This window comes from Nycticebus coucang, chromosome X (genome assembly GCF_027406575.1).
Source record: "Nycticebus coucang isolate mNycCou1 chromosome X, mNycCou1.pri, whole genome shotgun sequence".
Classification (NCBI taxonomy): domain Eukaryota; kingdom Metazoa; phylum Chordata; class Mammalia; order Primates; family Lorisidae; genus Nycticebus; species Nycticebus coucang.
Window position 1 is genome coordinate 134,845,103 of NC_069804.1, and position 22,554 is coordinate 134,867,656.

General features: G+C 37.7%; 1 protein-coding gene across 2 annotated transcripts in view; it reads right to left on the reverse strand.

Annotated features, from left to right (window-relative positions):
- The window catches only part of TBC1D8B (TBC1 domain family member 8B), a 73,782-nt gene that overhangs the window by 19,557 nt on the left and 31,671 nt on the right, over positions 1-22,554 (reverse strand). For both annotated transcript variants that reach the window (XM_053580290.1, XM_053580291.1), the window contains 4 exons: positions 10,692-10,823; positions 9,957-10,107; positions 9,074-9,288; positions 753-870 (listed from right to left, as the gene is read on the reverse strand). In XM_053580290.1, the coding sequence (XP_053436265.1) occupies positions 753-870; positions 9,074-9,288; positions 9,957-10,107; positions 10,692-10,823 (616 nt within the window). The remainder of the gene's footprint in view (positions 1-752; positions 871-9,073; positions 9,289-9,956; positions 10,108-10,691; positions 10,824-22,554) is intronic.

Consider the following 22,554-nt stretch of genomic DNA (forward strand, 5'->3'; position numbering starts at 1 on the left):
GTAGAATGTCACACAGTTAGAAGGACATGAGAAATGCAATTCAAATTCATTCGAATTTGAGTCTTTATTATACATGTATGCAGAGACCTTACTAGGTACTATACAATCTATTAATTGGCATACAGTACCTTCACCTTCAGAGAATTTAATATGTAGAACTTAAGATAAACACACAAACGACCATAGTGAATGACAGTGCAACTAATGACTTCCACGTGATAATGAAAGCTTATGAGGGTGCAAAGGAGAGACCATCCATGAGTATTAAGGTAAGGGATTACAGACCTATAAATATTTGGTGACTGAAGAAAATACTACATAATTAAAAAACTAAGAATTTGATCCTTCTTTCAAACCTTGGAAGTATCTGAATAACTGATATAAAAGTAAGAGATTTTAAGCTGACTAAAATCTTCCCCCCATCAAGAAAACTATTAAAATTCCCCAGTAGCTCTAGATACCTCAAAAACTTAAAATTCCCATTTTATTAAGAAACAGATCAGGTACTTTATTTTAAAAAGCAACATATTAAACAATCTTTCCAACTGTACATTCAGTACAAAAACCTATTCTTTTAAGAATGCCACTGCATGTGACATTTTGATACTAATTTTGCACTGTGAATTATAACCTAATTAATTGGTTCTTCTATTTGATTAGTAATTGGACAGATGCTGAAATTGTTTAGAAAAGAAATATGTGTCTGTATCTCTGTGTGTATATATAGTGTGTTTTGTTTTTTTTTTTTTTACCAATGATTCGACGATTAAAATAATCAGGCAACATTCGTTCACAAACAGCAACCAGAAGCCAAAAAGCTTCTTCTTCTTTTGCATACAGAAGCAGCACTGAAGTCAAAATGTTCATTGCCTAAAATTCATGGAAAAAAATTTTGAAAAGTAAATATTGATCAGGCAAATAATTATACTTTTCCAAATGTAATTGTTTTTGATAGTAACAAGAACAACTGAGAATAATAAGGATACTAGCAGTGGGAACATGAGAACTCTGAACCAGTCCAAAGCAAAACAAGGTGAAGTCGGGCTAACATTTGATAATCAAGTTATTTTACACAGTAACATTTAAGGAAAATGAAGCAGTAATATCATGAATATAGAACAAATAACTAAAACCTTTCTAATTTTGACTAACTTTAATGGGTCAAAACCTTAATCATCACAAATCTAAAACAAAAACTGACATAATTTTTAAGAACATACTAAAAGTGGAGAAAACAGGGCCGGGTGCCGTGGCTCACACCTGTAATCCTAGAACTCTGGGAGGCTGAGGCAGGTGGATTGCCTGAGCTCAGGTAGTTCAAGACCAGCCTGAGCAAGAGCAAGACCCCATCTCTAAAAATAGCCGGCTATGGTGGCAGGCACTGTAGTCCCAGCTATTCAGGAGGCTAAAGCAAGGTTGTTGTGAGCTATGATGCACTCTACTGAGGGCAACAAAGTGAGACTGTTTCAATTTAAAAAAAAAAGTGAAGAAAATAAACTTCACTTGTATTTCTAACTACCTATAGAAGAATAGCCCTTAGATGCCAATCATTCTCAATTATGTACAAATTTAAACATTTGTCCTTCCTCTATCAATTAGAATTTTTATCTATTCTAAGTGTGATCATGTTAGAAACCCCCTATCTGCTACATCCAATTTGTTTTTGCATCTTATAGTTTCTTCTTATAAATGTCTTTTAGAGGCTGGGCACACCTGTAATCCTAGTACTCCGGGAGGCCAATGCGGGCAGACTGCCTGAGCTCAGGAGTTTAAGACCAGCCTAAGTAAGAGCAATACCCGGTCTCTACTAAAAATAGGGAAAATCTAACAGGGAGTAGTGGTGGGCGCCTATACTCCCAGCTACTCAAGAGGCTGAGGCAAAAGGATGGCCTGAGCCTAAGAGTTTGAGGTTGTGAACTATGATGATGCCACGGCACTCTCCCAGGGCAACAGAGTGAGACTCTGTCTCAAAAAGTCTTAGGAGTCTTTTAGAGCTGCTTTTCCCACTACCACCCTAAATTTCTGTTTCTTCTAATCTATCTTGCATACAAATATCAGATAGTTGTTTTTATATACATAGCCACATCCCTTATTATAAAGATAATAAACTCTTAATGTATAGAGTTTGGAGAGAATAGAAAGGTATGAAAGAAAACCAAACCTCCCATGTCCCACCTCACAGTTACTGCCACTGCGAACAAGTTCATGGATTTTTCTATCTTTTCTCCTTTTCTTTTCTCTTCCTAAAATTTGTATCAAATGGCATACTAAATGTTTTTTTTTGCTTAGCACTATATTGTGCATATTTGATGCCATTAAATATTCGTCTAAAACAGTATTTTCAATAGCTATAAAATAATCTAAGATGAATATACGTTCTTTAACCATTCTACTATTATTGGACATTTAGGATAATTCCAATCTTTTATTGTTATATATAACACTGTAATGGATACCTTGGTATATAAATCTTCATCCAAATTTTATACTATTTTCTCAGGATAGATATTTAGACATGAAATTATTTGGTCAACAGGGTATATTTTTAAAGACTTGATATTATTGCCAAATTAAATTCTAGAAAGACAGTACCAATTTATATTTACGATAAATAGTATTTATTTTATTGCACCTTTGCCAATATTGAGAATTGTAATAATTATAATCATTTCTGTTAATTTGATATTGAAAATGGTACCTCACTGTTTTAATCTGAATTTCTTTGAACTTTCTCTTTTATGCTTTATAACCAATCTGTATTTTCCCTTCTGTGACTAATCATGTCCATTGCTCATTTTTATACTTTAATACCTTTCTTATAGATTTGTATATTAAGTACGTGAATTCCTTGCCTTCTCTGGCACAATGTTTGATTTCAACCTTAGTTTTTACTCCATCATTTTCCTGTGCAAGAATCCATTAGGAAATGGATGTAATGAAAATAGCAGACTAGGGGCTTTTAGAAACACTCTCCTCTTTAAAAGCAATAAGAACACTGTCAAAAAATCACCAGAATTGGGTTTAAAAAGAAAAAAAATCAGAATCAAGTTTTCTAGAACTCTGGAAATTAATCAAAAGCTTACAGCAATTTAGGTGGCATTTATTTAAGTAAATGGCTGATTTTTAGTAAGAACAGTGAGCCCGGTTGCATTTTAAAGTGCCATATTCCCATTCTCTCTCCCCAGTTTCGGGGTAGCCTTAAAAAACACTACCTAGTAATCACAGCAAAAACCAGTAACCTAGCAACCACTGGAGGGAACAGAATGGGGTTGGAGCTCCTTTAAAGCTTCATTCCCAGAGAATTATCATTATTTGACCCATCTGATGATTTCCTGAAAGACTTCCCTCACAGGGTTGTCTTTATTTGACTTGACACAGAGCTCATCCAGCATAAGCAGCCTTTTTCCTAGAGGTGTTAAAGGAGGCAGTTGCTGAACACATGCCTATCTGAGGTGGTGAAAGATAGGATCAAACCTCGCCCAAATACAAATAGGGTGGACTCGCCTACAAGTATCAACTCTCTACCCTTTCCCATTGGATGTCCCACCTAGGAAAGTTAAATGGGCCAACCCCCACCCTTAAAACAGATGTCCAACCCAGGAAAGGGAATGTCCCAACTCCCACCTTCCTGACCTTTAAAACCCTCGCATTCGCCATTACCCACGTGTGGATTTCTTTCCGGTTGGAAATCTTACCCCACCTGCCCCCAGGTGGAATAAAGCCATTTTAATTGCACAAACTGGCCTCCATTTTCCTTTCGTCTGGCCTTGGAATAATCTTTCATCTTTGGCTCTGTAACCTTTCAGTGAGTAAGTGGTGGGGCCAAAGACTCTGCTAACAAAGGATTAAAAGAAAAGCTGTGGGGTTGAAAAACCCTGATACATGGGTGGCGCCTGTGGCTCAAAGGAGTAGGGCGCTAGCCCCATATGCTGAAGGTGGCAGGTTCAAACTCAGCCCAAGCCAGAAACTACAAAAAACAAAGAAAAACCCTGACACATTCCTGGGAACCCAGAAGACCATTTACTTTATTGGATTTATTCATACTCGTAGCTATATGTATGCTTAGAAAAGAACAGAAAAAAACCTAAGCCTTCACCTCTGGCTAATCTTGAGGCTGCTCACAATCAGACAGTGATAGAAAATAGAAATAGAGAAAAATCAACAAAACCAAAGTTTGGCTCTTTGAAAAAAATTTTTAAAAATCAAAAACATTAAAACACTTTTAGACAGCCTAACTGAAAAGATAAAAGACCCAAAGAGAGCAAGAGGAAGAGAGTGAGAGATCATGTAACAGCAAGAGGGAGAGAAGGAACCCAAATTATTACAACTAGGAAGCAGAGAATGTTACTATCGACCTCATAGAAATAAAAAGGATTATAAGAGAATGCAATGAATAACTATGCCAACAAATTAGATAACCTAGATAAAATGGACAAGTTCTAAAAAACACGAGTTACTGAGACCAACTCAAATGAAACAGAAAAATCTGGCTGGATGTGGTGGTTCGCACCTGTAATCCTAGCATTTTGGGAGGTTGAAGCAGGATTGTATGAGCTCAGGAATTGGAGTGTAGTGAGCTATGATTGTGCCACTGTACTCTAGCCTGAGCAACAGAGCAAGAAGCAAGACCTTGTCTCAAAAAAAAAAGAAAAAAAAAGAAAAATTTGAAAATCTTTTCTGTAACCAGCAGAGACTGCATTAGTAATAAAAAAACTTCCCACAAAGAAAACTCAAAGAACAGATGGGTTTTTTTTCCAAGATGGTAGATAGAGACTTTGTTAGCATGACTCACCCACTTGGAGATAGCAAAATAGTGTAGAGATAGTCACACTGTGAACTTTTATCCAAGAAGGAACACAGGGCTCAACAAAAAAAGTGAAAGAAACTTCAGATACTTTGAAAAGTAAGGCAGGCAGCAGCCCACGCAGTAGATCCAGCAGAAAACTTTGAGTCTGTCTTCATAATTCACATTCCCACCAGGGGCCTGGGCAATGTAGGCTGGGGGAGCTCCTTGACCCTAGGGCAGTTACTGGGTGGGAGAGGCTCCAAACTGAGATTTGCTGTCTAATCTTGAGTAGGGGAAGAACCCTCATAGCCAGAACCGAGAGGCAAGTGTGGTGTGGGCTCATGCCTCAAGAGATGGGAATTTTATCACTTCAAGGGACAGACTAGGAGGGGTGTAGTCTGGGAGACATCGTCCCCAGCCCCAAAGAGTTTTTACAGCCTGGAGCAATTTCAGGACCTGAGCTGGGGACTTGGCTGTGTGTTTCAGCTTGCTGCCAGTGACTGGTGAAGACAAAAACAAAAATGCAATGAAAACAAAAACAGGAAAATGGGATTTAAACTGAAAAGCTTCTGCACATCAAAAGAAATAATTGCGTGGCACCTGTGGTTCAGTGGGTAAGGCTCTGGCCCCATATACATAGGGAGGCAGGTTCAAACCCGGCTCCGGCCAAACTGCAACAAAAAATAGCCAGGCGTTGTGGCGGGCACCTGTAGTCCCAGCTACTCAGGAGGCTGAGGCAAGAGAATTGACTAAGCCCAAAAGCTAGAGTTTGCTGTGAGCTGTGATGCCACAGCACTCTACCAGGGCCATAAAGTGAGACTCTATCTCTAAAAAAAAAAAAAGAGAGAGAAATAATCAACAGAGTGAACAAACAACTTAAGTATGGGAAAAATACTTGCTAATGCTGCATCCCCCAAAAGGACTAATATCCACAATCTATAAGGAACTCAAACAACTTTACAAAAAAACTCCTAAATAACCCCATTAAAAAAAAAATAACCCCATTAAAAAATAAGCAAACTACCTTCTGAACTTGCTTCATAAAAAAAGAAAATAAAGTGGGCAAAGGAGATGAACGTTTTTCAAAAGAAGATATTCTAAGGGCAAACGTGAAAAAATGTTCAACATAATTAATCATCAGAGAAACACAAATCAAAACCACAATGCGATACCATCTTACACCAGTCATAACAGCCATTATTAAAAAAGTTAAAAAAAAAAAAAGATGTTGCTGAGGATGAGGAGAAAAGGGAATGCTTATTAACTGGTGGTGGGAATGTAAGTTTGTACAACTTCTATGGGAAATAGTATGGAGATTTCTCAAAGAACTAAACCTAGAACTACCATTCGATCCACCAATCCCACTACTGAGTATCTGCCCAAAGGAAAATAAACCACTATATCAAACAGACAACTGCACTCACATGTTTATCATAAACAATTCACAGTAGCAAAGATATGGAATCAATTAAGTATTAATCAAGGGATCACTGGATAAAGAAAATGTGACACACACACAACATGGAATATATACCATGGAACACTACTCAGCCATAGAAAATAGTGAAGTCATATAATTTTGCAGCAACATGGATGGAAATAGAGGCCATTATCTTACGTGAAGTAACTCAAAGTCAAATACCATATGTTCTCATTTATAAGTGAGAGCTGAATAATGTATACACATGGAAATAGAGAGGAGAATGATAGAGACAATGGAGACTCACAAGGTGGTGAGGGATGAAAAATTACTCAGTGGGTACAGTGTACACAATTCAGGTGATGGCTATTCTGTGAGCCTAGACTGCACCACTATGCAATATACTCATGTAAACACAACTGGACTTGTACTTCCTAAATCTACAAAAAACAAAAGAGAGAACGGATAGCTTCACTGGCAAATTCTGCCAAACATTTAAAGAAGAATTATCACTAATCTTTCATAAACTTCTCAAAAAAAATAGGAGATGAAGTACTACCCAACTTATTCTAAAAAACAAACAAAAAAACAAAAAACCCAATACTAAAACTAGTAAAAGATATTACAAGAAAACTATGTATCAATATGTTTTATGAATATAAATGTAAAAGTCTTCACCAAAGTACCAGCAAACTGAACCTGGGAACATATAAAAAAGATCCCACAAGACTATGTGGGATTTATTCTGGGAATGCAAAAGTGATTCAACATATGGAAATCAATGTAATATACCTTGTTAATAAAATAAAGGGGGAAAATCACATGATCATTTCAGTGAACACAGAAAGATCATTTGACAAAATCCAACACACTTTCATGGTAAAAACTCAACAAACTAGGAATATAAGAGAACTCCCTCAACCTGATAAAGAGAATCTACAAAATCCCCACAGCTAACATAATAGTGAAAGATTGACTTGGTTTCCTTAAGATAAATAACAAGCTAGGGATATGTACTCTCACTGCTTTTATTCAAAATTGAACTGAATGTTCTAGCCAGGTCAGTTAGATAAGAAAAAGGTGGGAGAGGGAATCTAGATTACCATGGAAGAAGTATAAGTAACACTATTCAGGTTCCATGATTTTGTATATAGGAATCCACAAAAAAAATCTACTAAAACTCATAAATAAGTTCAGGAAGGTTATAGGATACAAGATCCTGTATAAGATCAATAGATAGAAATATCAACTGTTTTTCTATATACTGGCAACAAATGTTCCAAAAATGAAATTGAGAAAGCAATTTCATTTACTATGAGCACTCACTCTCTTCTGTTTGTTAACTTTTAAGAAAGAAACTTCTATTGTGTTTCAGATATTATCTGTTTGTGTTTGAAAACAAAAGAATAATACAACAGATCAATAAATCAAAAAGCTGGTTTTTTGAAAAGGTCAACAAAATAGATAAACCTTTGGCCAACCTAATCAGGAAAAAAAGAGTAAAATCTCTAATCTCATCAATCAGAAATAACAAAGATGAAATAACAACAGACTCCTCAGAAATCCAAAAAATCCTTAATGAATATTACAAGAAACTATACTCTCAGAAATACGAAAAATTTGTGTTTGTATTAATAGTCAGCCTACCCTAACTAATAGTGACCTCCTAAAATTTTTTCTAATGATTCCTCCACTGTCTACAATATAAAATTCATATTCCTAAACTATGCCAATGTACCTAATTGATTTTTTTCTCCAACTACTTTGTGTCAGTCGCCCTACACTTTACTAAACTTAACAGAAAATGGTCCTATGAATATTCTACATTTACTTCTATTTACACTGATCCCTTCTGAAACACTTTTTTTTTACATAAAATGTTCTCAAATTTTGCTCCTAAAGGTGTTTCTCTGTCAAACGATTTCATTCATTGAAAGAAAACAGCTTATGATGCATCTTTAAGAAAGCACGCTTACATTAAGAAACATGTTGTAATAACATATGCTAAATGTTTGCTACAAAAGGTTTTCCTCTGTCAAACACTTCTATTCACTGAACGAAAACAGCTTATGCTGCATCTTTAAGAAAGCATGCTTAGATTTGCCTTTTAAAGCTGGATATATAAACTTGTCATAATAAGTACCAATAGAAACATGTTGTAATAACATGGTCTCAACATTTGCTTCCAAAGTTCTTTCTCTGTCAAACACTTCCATTTACTGAAAGAAAACAGCTTATGAAGCATCTTTAAAAAGCATGTTTAAATTTGCATTTTAAAGCTGGATATATAAACTTGTCATAATAAGTACCAATGTAGGAAGAAACATGTTGTAATAAAATATTCTCAATATTTGCTTAAAAAATAGAATGCTCTTTCATTCCATCTTCATATGTCCAATATTCACTAATTTTCAAGACCTGTAAATGCTACTTCTTCCACGAAACCTTCTCTAATTCCTCCAGATGAAAATAATTTCTTTTTATTATAATCCTGACAGGACTTCATAATTCTAAAAGTTTGCTCACTTGTTTTTCAGTTTCTCAATGAATATGCTTTAATACCTACCAGTCCCTATACTTTTACAGCCAGGCTCCTTATCTGATAAGTATTTATATAGCTGTAAATAACCAGTATATTTTACAGAGCAGGAATCCAATAAACATTTGTTAAATGAAAAAGAAAAATAAATTAATGACATAGCAATTCTCCTAAGTATTCCCTCTGCCATCTTACTTACATTAATACTATTAGCTATTAACCTCACCCCAACCTGTCCTTATCATAATTTCCAAATTAGTAGAGTTGAATTTGATGTGATTTTGTCATTTGGAACATAGAAACGATTGGGGTCATAGTGAAATCATACCTGGCAATATCCAATTTTGGGATTCCTGTATGCATAAGCAGTGAGTACCCGCCTCAGAGCAGATATACCAGTGTCACTCTGAAAGGCTGGATGCTCAGGCAGGGAGCGACGTAAATCACGTTCAATTTCTTCAGTAGCCAAGTTGGAGTTCCCCAAGGACTTCTCAACCACTTCAGCATAATAGCCAGGATTAGTAGCCATGTCATTAACAGCACCTGTGAAGATGATGGCATTAACATACAACAGAAGAGGAATATAATACAGCTACTATCTGCATGTACACATGCAGAATTTGATTTCATTACCTTGAAATTTAGCTTTATGCTCAAGTGACAGCTGAGCATAAAGAAAGGAAAAATTAAACTTGGTGATGAAATGGGGGCGAAAATATATAAAAAAAGGAAAGCTTCCCCCATATTATATAAAAAAAGAATATATATAAATATATTAAAAAAGGAAAAAGCTTCCATACATTACACTTATCTTGCCTAATAAACTAATATATAAGTATAGCAAAAATATATATATGAAAAAGGGGATGGCAACTGTGGCTCAAAGGAGTAGGGTGCCAGCCCCATATACCGGAGGTGGCAGGTTCAAACACAGCCCCGGCCAAAAACTGAAAAAAAAAAAAAAAAAAAAGGAAAGAACTTCCCCCACATTACACATATCTTGCCTAATAAACTAATCTTCTCAGATACCGGCTGTGTAGATATATAGGTGAAGTACACATAACTATTTACCTTTCTTCTTTGACTGAACTCAAGAAGAATAAGACTCTGTCCAGGCCGTTTTTAAATTCTTTGCCTTTACCTTAGTGTACAACTTCTAAAAAAGGGATAGTTAATGTCAGTTAAACGAATAAAATGAATAAATGTAATACCTGAAAAAAGCAGCCAGAGCTCTCCTTTTAAGGACTCTGGAATCCCTCTTACAACCAGATCTCGTGTCCTTTTAGTGCGAAACATGGTAACACCACGCCCACATTCTGAAAATAGGATGTTCCATGACTGTTCCTTCATCTTTTCTTTCAACTGTAATAGTAAAATCAAAGCAAGTAAACCAGGTAAAAAATTAAATTCTTTAAAATGACTTTTCTCCCCTTTTTACCCTGAAGCAAAATCTATGAAAATCAAGAACACAGAAAATCAAAATTGGTATTCATACAGGGGTGAAACACTGGACCTCTTTCATCACAAAAATCTTTTAAACTCATGTAAGCATAATAGCTTTAATTTACTATTGTAACTCTTAGCTCTCAACTCATATAAAAATGATAAAAGCATACACTTAGGAGGTAAAGCTTTGAACCATTCTTCTCCCTAAATTACCTCTATTTCAGGATAGATTATTAGAAATCTATGCTAACAAAACCCGATGTCAATAAATATGTACAACTATTATGTATCTATAAAAAAACAATGTCCAACTTTTATGTTTTATCTTCATTCTTGATAACAGTCCTTGTGTGGAGTGGAACTAATTAAGTCACATAGCAATACTTGCTGGAAAACCTTTTCAAGTCCCCAAAGAGTTTTCAATTATAGCACCTTCTAGTCTACTTTAAGATTTTTAATCAATAGTTTCAGTAGATAATTTAAATATTTTGTTTTCCTACCATTTTAGAATTCAGAGTCTCCAAATTCTGAGGGTGAAATACTGTCATTAAGGCTTCAGTGTTCACAGTTTTACTCCATTCTCCCTGACGTATCAAAGATGACACCTCAGTAGAATCAGAACTAACAGCAAGCTGAAAAAGAAAAAGTATAATTTTCCCAAATACATGCTTAAAAGTTTCTCCAGGCGGCACCTGTGGCTCAAAGGGATAGGGCGCCAGCCCCATATGCCGGAGGTGACGGGTTCAAACCCAGCCCTGGCCAAAAACTGCAAAAATAAATAAATAAACAAATAAACATGATTGTTAAAAAAAAAAAAAGTTTCTCCAAGAAAAATGTGCTAATGTTTTTGTTTATAAACCATACCCTATATGTATCAAATATTAAGGCCACATCTCAGAGAGACATTGTTTTCCTATTAAAATTAGAGGTACTGTAAGCTGACTGCTATAATGGGTAAACTCAGAACCTCTGAGAACACACTCCCCTACAAAAACAAATACTGACAAAACCCTCAAAATAAACCATTTCATTGTTGTTGCAGTTTGGTCAGAGCTGGGTTTGAACCTGCCACCCTTGGCATATGGGGCCGGTGCCCTACTCACTGAGCCACAGGCGCCGCCCAAAATAAACCATTTCAGAACACTGGAAGTTACCCAAAGGCACAGAATGAACTGTAAGGCATCTATTCAAGAAAACTAAGGAATCTCAGTAAGAACAGCAGAATTTATAAAGTCTTAACTTGAGGCGACTTCCATCCTACCATCTTCCTTCCAAGACAGTAGTAGCAGCCATGAAAGCCAGTGTATCTTTTGGAGCTTCTTAATAAGCCCTATCCCCAGAGCATAGTCAATACTTTGACCAAACTAACAACTCCCTGCTCCATCACAGGATATTGTTATCATTCAATTTGATTCACAGCTCAACCTGGTGAAAAAAAGCTCTGTTCTCATTAAAGGAAACAATAGCAATGTGCTGGTAACATCACAGCTGGTTATGGTTGTGATTATTTAGCCAGGGCAAACAAGAGCCTGGCTAAAAATTTAAAACAAAGACCTGAAAAACAAGATGACCATATGGAACTTTGAAAGGCTCCAACATATTCTAGTGAATCTAAGAATAGCTCAGTGGCTAGTGTGCTGGCCACATACACCAGCTGGTGGTTACGAACCCGGCCGAGGTCTGCCAAACAACAACAACAACAACAACAAGCCAGGCATGTGGCAGGTGCATATAGTCCCAGCTACTTGAGAGGCCGAAGCAAGAGAATCGCTTAAGCCCAAGAGTTTGAGGTTGCTGTGAGCTGTTATGCCACGACACTCCACCGAGGGCGAGATAGTGAGACTCTTGTCAAAAAAAAAAAAAAAGGGCAGAGACTCAGCAAGATGGCGGCTGAGTAACAGCTTCCTTACAACTGGGCACCGTAAATCTGGGGAGACAAGACTCTAGGCATCTCTGGCTGGTTGGATCTGTCCATAAACATCCCTTTGAGGACACAGGAGTCAACAAGAGACTTCTGGACCCCAGGAGAACGACAAAAGCAGTGGAAAACTGGCAAGTGGTTGAGTGTGTTCATTTGGACTAATCCTGCCAGCAGCTGTAAGTATAGCAGCAGTGAGATTACAAACTGGAAAGGCCTTACTTGTGAGCTGCTTTGGTTTTTTTGGATTTGGCACTCAGTTGAACTACCTTAGGAGAACTTGGGCAAGAGTGCGGAGGACTTTAAGTGTTGTCTAGGGCCCCAGAATGAGCTGCTGAGGCAGATGGCACTAATAGTGTTCAACTGTAGGCCACGGAACCATTGTGGGAGAAGTGCCCCGGCAAGTTCCGCCCTTAGGGTTGCAGAGCAGGATCAGGCAGGAGCTAGTAATCTAGTGACTGAGCAGCCTAAAGGCGGGGACTGAAACACCTTACAGCCTTAGCCCTCAGGGGCATAAGTGAGATGGGTTTTGGCACACTGTTTAAGTGGATAGCCACTTCAGGAGTGATCCCAGCGACAAGCACTTTCCTGGGAAAGCTTCTGCTTAGCCAAATTTAGCAGTTTAAAGTGTCTTTTATGTGGGCTGAGGAGAGATTTAGGCTCTCCACCCTGCAGGGTTTGAGAAATCAGCAGAGGCCTCCAGTCTCCATCTCATACAAGCGTATCAGCATTGTGATTAACATCTCATACCCCAGAAGATCGACTGTTGCCCAGACAATATCCAGCAAGAGATATATATTGCTTTGTCTTTGGGTTTTTTTCTTTTGATTGTTGTTTTCTTTTTTAATTTCAACATTTTCCCTATAGATTTTTCTTCTTTTTTTTCCTTTTCTTTCTTCATTTTTCTAGTTTAAATATAATGTCCCATTGTTGACTTTTTCAACAATTAGAACTTCATTTTTGCTAGTGTTTCTACCCTTATTTGTTTTGCCTCCCAATTTTATCCCATAAAGTTTTCTGTTTGCTTATTTTGGTTTGATTTATAGCATTTTTGTCTTTCTTCTCTACTTGGTGGAGGTGGGGTACTGTGTCCAAACAGGCTAGCAAAGAGCTGCTGACCTCAAGGGAACTACCCAACCCAGCACCCTCAGAGGTCAGAGGTTTTTAAGGTTGGGTCAAAGTACTCTACTGTACACCTATATTGCTCTGTCTCCCTCTTTCTGTGCCCCTCTTCTTTTTGTCAATATTCCCTTTTACCCACCCCCCTCCTTTCTTTCTTTTCTTTTTTTTTCCTCTCTTTTTTCCCTTCTTGCTCTTCAACCTTCTCATCCTTCTAGTCCTGTACCAAAAGGACTCATCAAAACCCTGGTCCAGAGGCACGCAATTTAAAGAGCAAGAGAAAGTGAAAGGAAAATTAGGGCAATGCCCTAAAAATCACTCATGAGAAAGAATCAGCAGAAAAATGCTGGCAACATGAAAAACCAGTCGAGAGCAACCCCCCCACAAGGAACCATGAGGTAGCTACTGCAGAGGATTCCACCTATATAAAAAAAAATGTTAGAAATGACAGAAAGGAATGATACATACATTTGATGAAAACAATGAAGGAAATGATGGAAACAATGAAAGAAACTGCTGATAAAGTGGAAAAATAACCAAAAGGAAATCCAAAAACAGAATCAAGTAAGAGATGGCAATACGAAGAATATAGAAAGGATATAGCAGAGCTGAAGGAACTAAAGCAGTCAATTAGGGAACTTAAAGATGCAATAGAAAGTATCAACAACAGATTAGACCATGCAGAAGAAAGAATCTCAGAGGTGGAAGACAAAGCTCTTGAGATAACTCAGATAGTTAAAGAGGCAGAAAATAAGAGAGAGAAAGCAGAACATTCACTGACAGAATTATGGGACTTTATGAAGCGTTCAAACATACGAGTGACAGGTATCCCAGAAGGGGAAGAAGAATGCCCCAGGGGAATGGAAGCCATACTAAAGAATATTATAAATGAAAACTTCCCAAATATCATCAAAGATTCTGACATACTCCTTTCAGAGGGATATCAGACCCCAGGTTGCCTCAACTCTAACCGAGCTTCTCCAAGACACATTGTGATGAACGTTTTCAAAGTCAAGGCACAAGAAAAGATTCTTCTAGCTGCGAGGACTAAGCGCCAGTTGACCTACAGGGGCAAATCCATCAGGGTGACTGCAGACTTCTCTAATGAAACTTTCCACCCAAGAAAACAATGGTCATCTACCTTTAATCTACTTAAACAGAACAATTTCCAGCCCAGAATTCTATACCTGCTAAGCTAAGCTTTAAAATTGATGGAGAAATCAAATCATTTACCGATATAAAAACACTGAGGAAATTCTCCACAAGACCAGCTCTACAGGAAATACTTCAACTTGTGCTACACACTGACCATCACAATGGATCAACAGCAAAGTAAGAACTCTGCAATTAAAGGACAATTAATTTCCAAACTGATGCAAAAGATAAAAGTAAGCAATGGACTCTCACAAAATAAGATGAATAGAACACTACCATTCTTATCAATTACCTCAATAAATGTTAATGGGTTGAATTCCCCACTGAAGAGGCAAAGATTGGCTGACTGGATTAAAAAACACAAGCCATCCATTTGCTGTCTGCAGGAAATACACCTAGCTTCAAAAGACCAATTAAAAGACAATTTTTCAGGCAAATGGAATTCAGAAGAAAAGAGGAGTTGCAATCTTATTTTCAGATACATGTGGATTTAAAGCAACTAAAGTCAAAAAAGACAAATATGGTCACTTTATATTGGTCAAGGGAAAAATACAAGAAGACTTTTCATATTTAAATATTTATGCATCCACCTTAAATGCTCCAAGATTCTAGAAACAGACCTTACTCAGTCTGAGCAATATGATATCCGATAATACCATAATAATGGGGGACTTTAACACTTCTCTTACACAGCTGGACAGATCCTCTAAACAGAAATTAAACAATAATACAAGGGACTTAAATGAGACCCTAGAACAACTAACTGGGCTTGATAGATGCATATAGAACCCTCCATCCCAAAGACAAAGAATAAACATTCTTCTCATTATCCCAAGGAACATTCTCCAAAATTGATCATATCCTAGGACACAAAACAAACCTCAACAGAATCAAAAGAACTGAAATTTTACCTTGTATCCTCTCAGACCACAAGGCACTATACGTGGAACTCAACTTCAACAAAAACGTTCAACCTCACACAAAGGCATGGAAATTAAAAAACCTTCTGTTGAATGACACTTGGGTGCAGGAAGAAATAAAACAGGAAATCACTAACAGCTTGAGTATAACAACAATGAAGACACAAGCTACCAAAACCTGTGGGATACTGCAAAAGCAGTTTTGAGAGGAAAATTTATCACTTTAGATACCTATATTCAAAAAACAGAAAGAGAGCACATCAACAAACTCACAAGCCATCTTATGGAGTTGGAAAAAGAAGAACAATCTAAGCCTAACGTCAGTAGAAGAAAAGAATCTCCAAAATTACATCAGAGATCAATGAAATTGAAAACAAAAGAATCATTCAGAAAATTAATGAAACAAGGAGTTTGTTTTTTGAAAAAAATAAATAAAATAGATAAACCCTTGGCCAGACTAACTAGAAATAAAAAAGTAAAATCTCTAGTAACCTCAATCAGAAATGATAAAGGGGAAATAACAAATGATGCCACAGATATACAAAAGATCATCTCTGAATACTACCAGAAACTCTATGCCCAGAAATTTGACAATGTGAACGAAATGGATCAATATTTAGAATCATACCCTCCCCCTAGACTTAGCCAAGAAGAAACAGCTTCTGAACAGACCAATTTCATGCACTGAGATTAAAGAAACAACAAAAAAACTTCCAAAACAAAAATGCCCTGGTCCAGATGGCATCACACCAGAATTCCATCAAACCTTCAAGGAAGAGCTTATTCCTGTACTGCAGAAATTATTCCAAAAAATTGAGGGGGAAGGAATCTTCCCCAACATGTTCTATGAGGCAAATATCACCCTGATACCAAAACCAGGAAAAGACCCAACTAAAAAGGAGAATTTCAGACCAATTTCATTAATAAATACAGATGCAAAAATTCTCAACACAATCCTAGCCAATAGATTACAGCTTATCATCAAAAAAGTCATTCATCATGATCAAGTTGGTTTCATCCCAGGGATGCAAGGCTGGTTTAACATACCCAAGTCCATAAACGTTATCCACCATATTAACAGAGGCAAAAATAAAGATCATATGATCCTCTCAATAAATGCAGAAAAAGCATTTGATAAAATCCAGCATCCTTTTCTAATTAGAACACTGAAGAGTATAGGCATAGGTGGCACATTTCTAAAACTGAAGCTATCTATGACAAACCCACAGCTAATATTTTACTGAATGGAGTAAAACTGAAAGCTTTTCCTCTTAAAACTGGAACGAGACAAGGTTTTCCTCTGTCACCTTTACTATTCAACGTAGTGCTGGAAGTTCTAGCCAATACAATTAGGCAAGACAAGGAAATAAAGGGAATCCAAATGGGAGCAGAGGAGGTCAAACTCTCCCTCTTTGCTGATGACCTGATCTTAGAGAATCCCAAAGACTCAACCACAAGACTCCTAGAAGTCATCAAAAAATACAGTAATGTTTCAGGATATAAAATCTATGTCCACAAGTCAGTAGCCTTTGTGTACGCCAATAACAGTCAAGATGAGAAGCTAATTAAGGACACAACTCCCTTCATCATAGTTTCAAAGAAAATGAAATACCTAGGAATATACCTAACGAAGGAGGTGAAGGACCTCTATAAAGAAAACTATGAAATCCTCAGAAAGGAAATAGCAGAGGATATTAACAAATGGAAGAACATACCATGCTCATGGATGGGAAGAATCAGCATTGTTAAAATGTCTATAGTTCCCAAAGCAATCTACCTATTCGATGCCATTCCTATTAAAATACCAATATTGTACTTTCAAGATTTGGAAAAAATGATTCTGAGTTTTGTATGGAACCAGAAAAAAAACCCGTATAGCTAAGGCAGTTCTTAGCAATGAAAATAAAGCTGGCGGCATCACCATACCAGATTTTAGACTGTACTACAAAACCATAGTGGTCAAGACAGCATGGTACTGGCACAAAAATAGAGACATAGACATTTGGAATTGAATAGAAAAACCAAGAAATGAAACTATCATCTTACAATCACCTAATCTTCGATAAACCAAAGAAGAACATACCTTGGAGGAAAGACTCCCTATTCAATAAATGGTGCTGGGAGAACTGGATATCCACATGTAAAAGACTGAAACTGGACCCACACCTTTCTCCACTCACAAAAATTGATTCAAAATGGATAAAGGACTTAAATTTAAGGCATGAAACAATAAAAATCCTCAAAGAAAGCATAGGAAAAACACTGGAGGATATTGGCCTGGGGAAAGACTTCATGAAGAAGACTGCTGTGGCAATTGCAACAACAAAAATAAACAAATGGGACTTCATTAAACTGAAAAGCTTCTGTACAGCCAAGGAGACAACAACCAAAGCAAATAGACAACCTACACAGTGGGAAAGGATATTTGCATATTTTGAATCAGACAAAAGCTTGATAACTAGGATCTATAGAGAACTCAAATTAATCCACATGAAAAAAGCCAACAATCCCATATATCAATGGGCAAGAGAGATGAATAGAACCTTCTCTAAAGAAGACAGATGAATGGCTAGCAAACATATGAAAAATGCTCATTGTCCCTAATTATTAGAGAAATGCAAATCAAAACCACCCTGAGATACCATCTAACGCCAGCGAGAATGGCCCACATCACAAAATCTCAAAACTGCAGATGCTGGTGTGGATGTGGAGAGAAGGAACACTTTTACACTGCCGGTGGGACTGCAAACTAGTACAACCTTTTTGGAAGGAAGTATGGAGAATCCTCAAAGCACTCAAGCTAGACCTCCCATTTCATCCTGCAATCCCATTACTTGGCAACTACCCAGAAGGAAAAAAAAAAAAAAATCCTTGTATCATAAGGACACTTGCACGAGACTGTTTATTGCAGCTCAATTTACAATCGCCAAAATGTGGAAACAGCCTAAATGCCCACCAACCCAGGAATGGATTAACAAGCTGTGGTATATGTACACCATGGAATCTATTTAGCTATTAAAAAAGATGGAGACTTTACATCCTTTGTATTAACCTGGACGGCAGTGGATCACATTATTCTTACTAAAGCATCACAAGAATGGAGAAGCATGAATCCTATGTATTCAATTTTGATATGAGGACAATTAATGACCTAGTACACGGTAGAGGTTGGGGAAGGGGAAAGGAGAGAGAGAGAGGAGGGAGCAGGGTGGGGGAAAGGAAGAGCAGAGAGAAGGAAGGAGGGACGGGGATTAGGGTCTCAGTGTGTGACACAACTTTTGGGGGCTAGACACAATTGTAAGGGGGACTTTACCTAACAAATGCAATCAGTGTAACCTGGTTTCTTGTACCCTAAATGAATCTCCAACAATAAAAAAAAGAAATAAAAAAGGAGACATTACAACTGATACAACAAAAGTATAAAATATCAGTGACTGCTATGAAAACCTCTATGCATTCAAAATAGAAAGTCTAGAGGAAATGAATAAATTTTTGGAAACACACAACTTCCCAAGTTTGAATCAAGAAGAGAAATCTTGAATAGACCAATAACTAGTAGCAAGATCAAAATGGTAATAAAAGCTGCAAAAAGCAGCCCAAGACCAGATGGATTCACAGCTGAATTCTATCAGACCTACATTAAGAAGGAGGGAATCCTCCTTAACTCATTCTACTAACCAGTACCACTCTGATACCAAAGCCAGGAAAGGGCACAACAAAAAAATAAAACTACAGACTAATATCCCTCATGGACATAGACTCAAAAATCATCAATAAAATATCAATTCCATCAGCACATCAAAAAGATAATTCATCATGTCCAAGCAAGTTTCAACCCAAGGATACAAGGCGTGCTTGCCACGTGCAAAAAAAAAGTGATTTGCCGCAAAAACATAATTCAAAACAAAAACCATCATCTCAATAGATATATAAAAGCATTTGATAAAATCCACCACCCTTTCATGATAAAAACCCTCAACAAACTAGGAATAGAAGGAATATATATACCTTAAAGTAATAAAAGTCATGTATAACAAACTGTAGCCAACATCATACTGAATGGAGAGAAGTTGAAAGTATTCCTCCCAAGAACTAGAACAAGACAAGGATGCCCACGTCACCACCTCTATTCAATAGAGTACTGGAAGTCATAGCTGGAGTAATCAGGCAAGAAAAAAAAAATCTCCAATTTCCCCAAATCAGGAAAGAGAAGGTCAAACTATCTCTTTTTACTGATGATATGATCTTATATCTAGAAAACCTTAATAGTCCACCAGAAGACACTTGATAGATAGAATTGATAAGTAAATTCAGTAAAGTCTCAGGTTATAAAATTAGTACCCACAAGACAGCACGTGAGCTCAGTGAGTAGGGTGCCGGCCCCATATACCAAGGGTGGCGGGTTCAAACCTGGCCCCAGCTGAACTGCAACAAAAAACAGCCAGGGAGGGCGGCGCATGTGGCTCAGTGAGCAGGGCGCCGGCCCCATATGCCAAGGGTGGCGGGTTCAAACCCAGCCCCGGCCAAACTTCAACAAAAAAATAGCCGGGCGTTGTGGCGGGCGCCTGTAGTCCCAGCTACTCAGGAGGCTGAGGCAGGAGAATCGCCTAAGCCCAGGAGTTGGAGGTTGCTGTGAGCTGTGTGACGCCACGGCACTCTACCGAGGGCAATAAAGTGAAACTCTGTCTCTACAAAAAAAAAAAAAAAAAAAAACAGCCAGGGGTTGTGGCGAGTGCCTGTGGTCTCAGCTACTCGGGAGGCTAAGGCAAGAGAATCGCTGAAGCCCAACAGGTGGAGGTTGCCGTGAGCTGTAACACCATGGCACTCTACCAAGGGTGACAAAGTGAGACTCTGTCTCTAAAATAATAAAATATAATAAAATAAACCAAATTTGATGCCCACAAATCAGTAGCATTTCTATGCATTAATACCAGCAGTCAAGCTGAGAGTCAAATCAAGAGCTCAATACCATTTATAATTGTTAACAAAGAAGGGTGGCACCTGTGGCTCAGTGGGTAGGGTGCCGGCCCCATATGCCGAGAGTGATGGCAGACCTGGCCCCGGCCAAACTGCAACAAAAAAATAGCCGGGCATTGTGGCGGGTGCCTGTAGTCCCAGCTACTCAGGAGGCTGAGGCAAGAGAATCACCTAAACTCAGGAGTTGGAGGTTGCTGTGAGCTGTGATGCCACAGGACTCTACCGAGGGTGACAAAGTGAGACTCTGTCTCTACAAAAAAAAAAAAAAAAAAAAAAAGAAAAAGAAAATACCTAGGAATATACATAATCAAGGAGGTAAAAGATCTGTACAGGGAGAACTATAAAACACTGATGGAAAAAAATCACACAGAACAAAAATGGAGAAACATCCCATGCTCATGGATTGGAAGAATCAATACTATTAAAATGTCCATACTGTCCAAAGTGATTTACAGATTCAAGGCACCAGTGTCCTTTTTCACAGATCTAGAAAAGACAATCCTAAACTTCACATGAAACCACTAAAAAGCCCAAATAGTCAAAGCAACCTTAACCAAAAGGAATAGTGCTAGAAGCATCACATTACCTGATTTCAAATTATGCTATACAGTTATAATAACCAAAACAACATAGTACTGGTATAAAGGTAGACATATAGACCAATGGAACAGAATAGAGAACTCAGTAATAAAACCATATAGGTACAACTAATTTATTTTTGACAAAGCAGGCAAAAAAAAAAAAAATACATACACTAGGGAAAAGATGTCCTGTTCAATAAATGGTGCTGGAAAAATTGGATAGCCACATGGAAAAGAATGAAACTGGATTCCCCTCTCCCTTTATAAAAAATTAATTCAACATGGATTAAAACTTAACTGTAGGCTTGGTGCCTGTAGCTCAAACTGAGCTGGCGGGTTCGAATCCAGCCTGGGCCCACCAAACAACAATGAAGGCTGAAACCAGAAAAAAAAAAAAATAGCCAGGCACTGTGGCAGGTGCCTGTAGTCCCAGCTACTTGGGAGGCAGAGGCAGGAGACTCGCTTGAGCCCAGGAGTTGGAAGTTGCCGTGAGCTGTGATGTCACAACACTCTACCCTGTCTCAAAAAAAAAAACTTAAATGTAGTACATGAAACAAAAATTCTAGAAGTAAACATAGGAAGAAAGAACCTTTTTGGACATTGGCCTAAGCAAATAATTTAGGATGAAGACCCCGAAAGCAAATACAGTAACAAGGAAAATAAATATAACTTGAAATAAAAACATCAAAAGTAGGCAAAAGACATGAACAGATATTTGTCAAAAGATAGATATGCCAACAAACATATGAAAATATGTTCTAGATCATTAATCATCAGGGTAATGCAAATTAAAACCATATGAGATACCACTTTATCTCTGTCAGGATGGCCATTATTAAGAAGTCAAAAAGTGGGCAGCGCCTGTGGCTCAGTTGGTAAGGCGCTGGCCCCATATACCGAGGGTGGCGGGTTCAAACCCGGCCCCGGCTGAACTGCAAACCAAAAAATAGCTGGGCGTTGTGGCGGGCGCCTGTAGTCCCAGCTACTCGGGAGGCTGAGGCAAGAGAATCGCTGAAGTTGGAGGTTGCTGTGAGCTGTGTGATGCCACAGCACTCTACCGAGGGTGATAAAGTGAGACTCTGTCTCTATAAAAAAAAAAAAAAGAAGTCAAAAAGTAATAGATGTTGGCATAGATGCAGTGAAAAGGGAATGCTTATCCACTGTGGGTAGGAAGGTAAACTAATACAACTTTTGTGAAAAACTGTGGGGAGATTCCTCAAAGAACTAAAAGTAAACCTACCATTTGATTCAGTAATTCCACTACCACTGAGTATCTACTCAAAGGAAAGGAAGTCATTTTATACAAAAGATACTTGCACCCAAATGTTTACCACATAATTCACAATTGCAAAAATACAGAATCAAGCTAAGCGTCCATCAACCGATGAGCACTTAGATAAAAACAATGTGGTATATATAAACCATGGAGTACAACTCAGTCATTAAAAAGGAATGAAATAGTATCAGTAACTTGATGGAACTAGAGACCATTATCCTAAGTGAAGTATTTGAGGAATGGAAGAAAAAATGTTCTCACTTACAAGTGGGAGCTAAATAAGGGATATATACGGTCATAAAGTGGTATAAGGGACACTGGAAACTAAGAGGGAGAGTGGGGGGTGAAGGATAAAAATCTACCCATTATGTACACTGTACAGTATTCTGGCGAGGGGTACACTAAAAGTCCTGACTC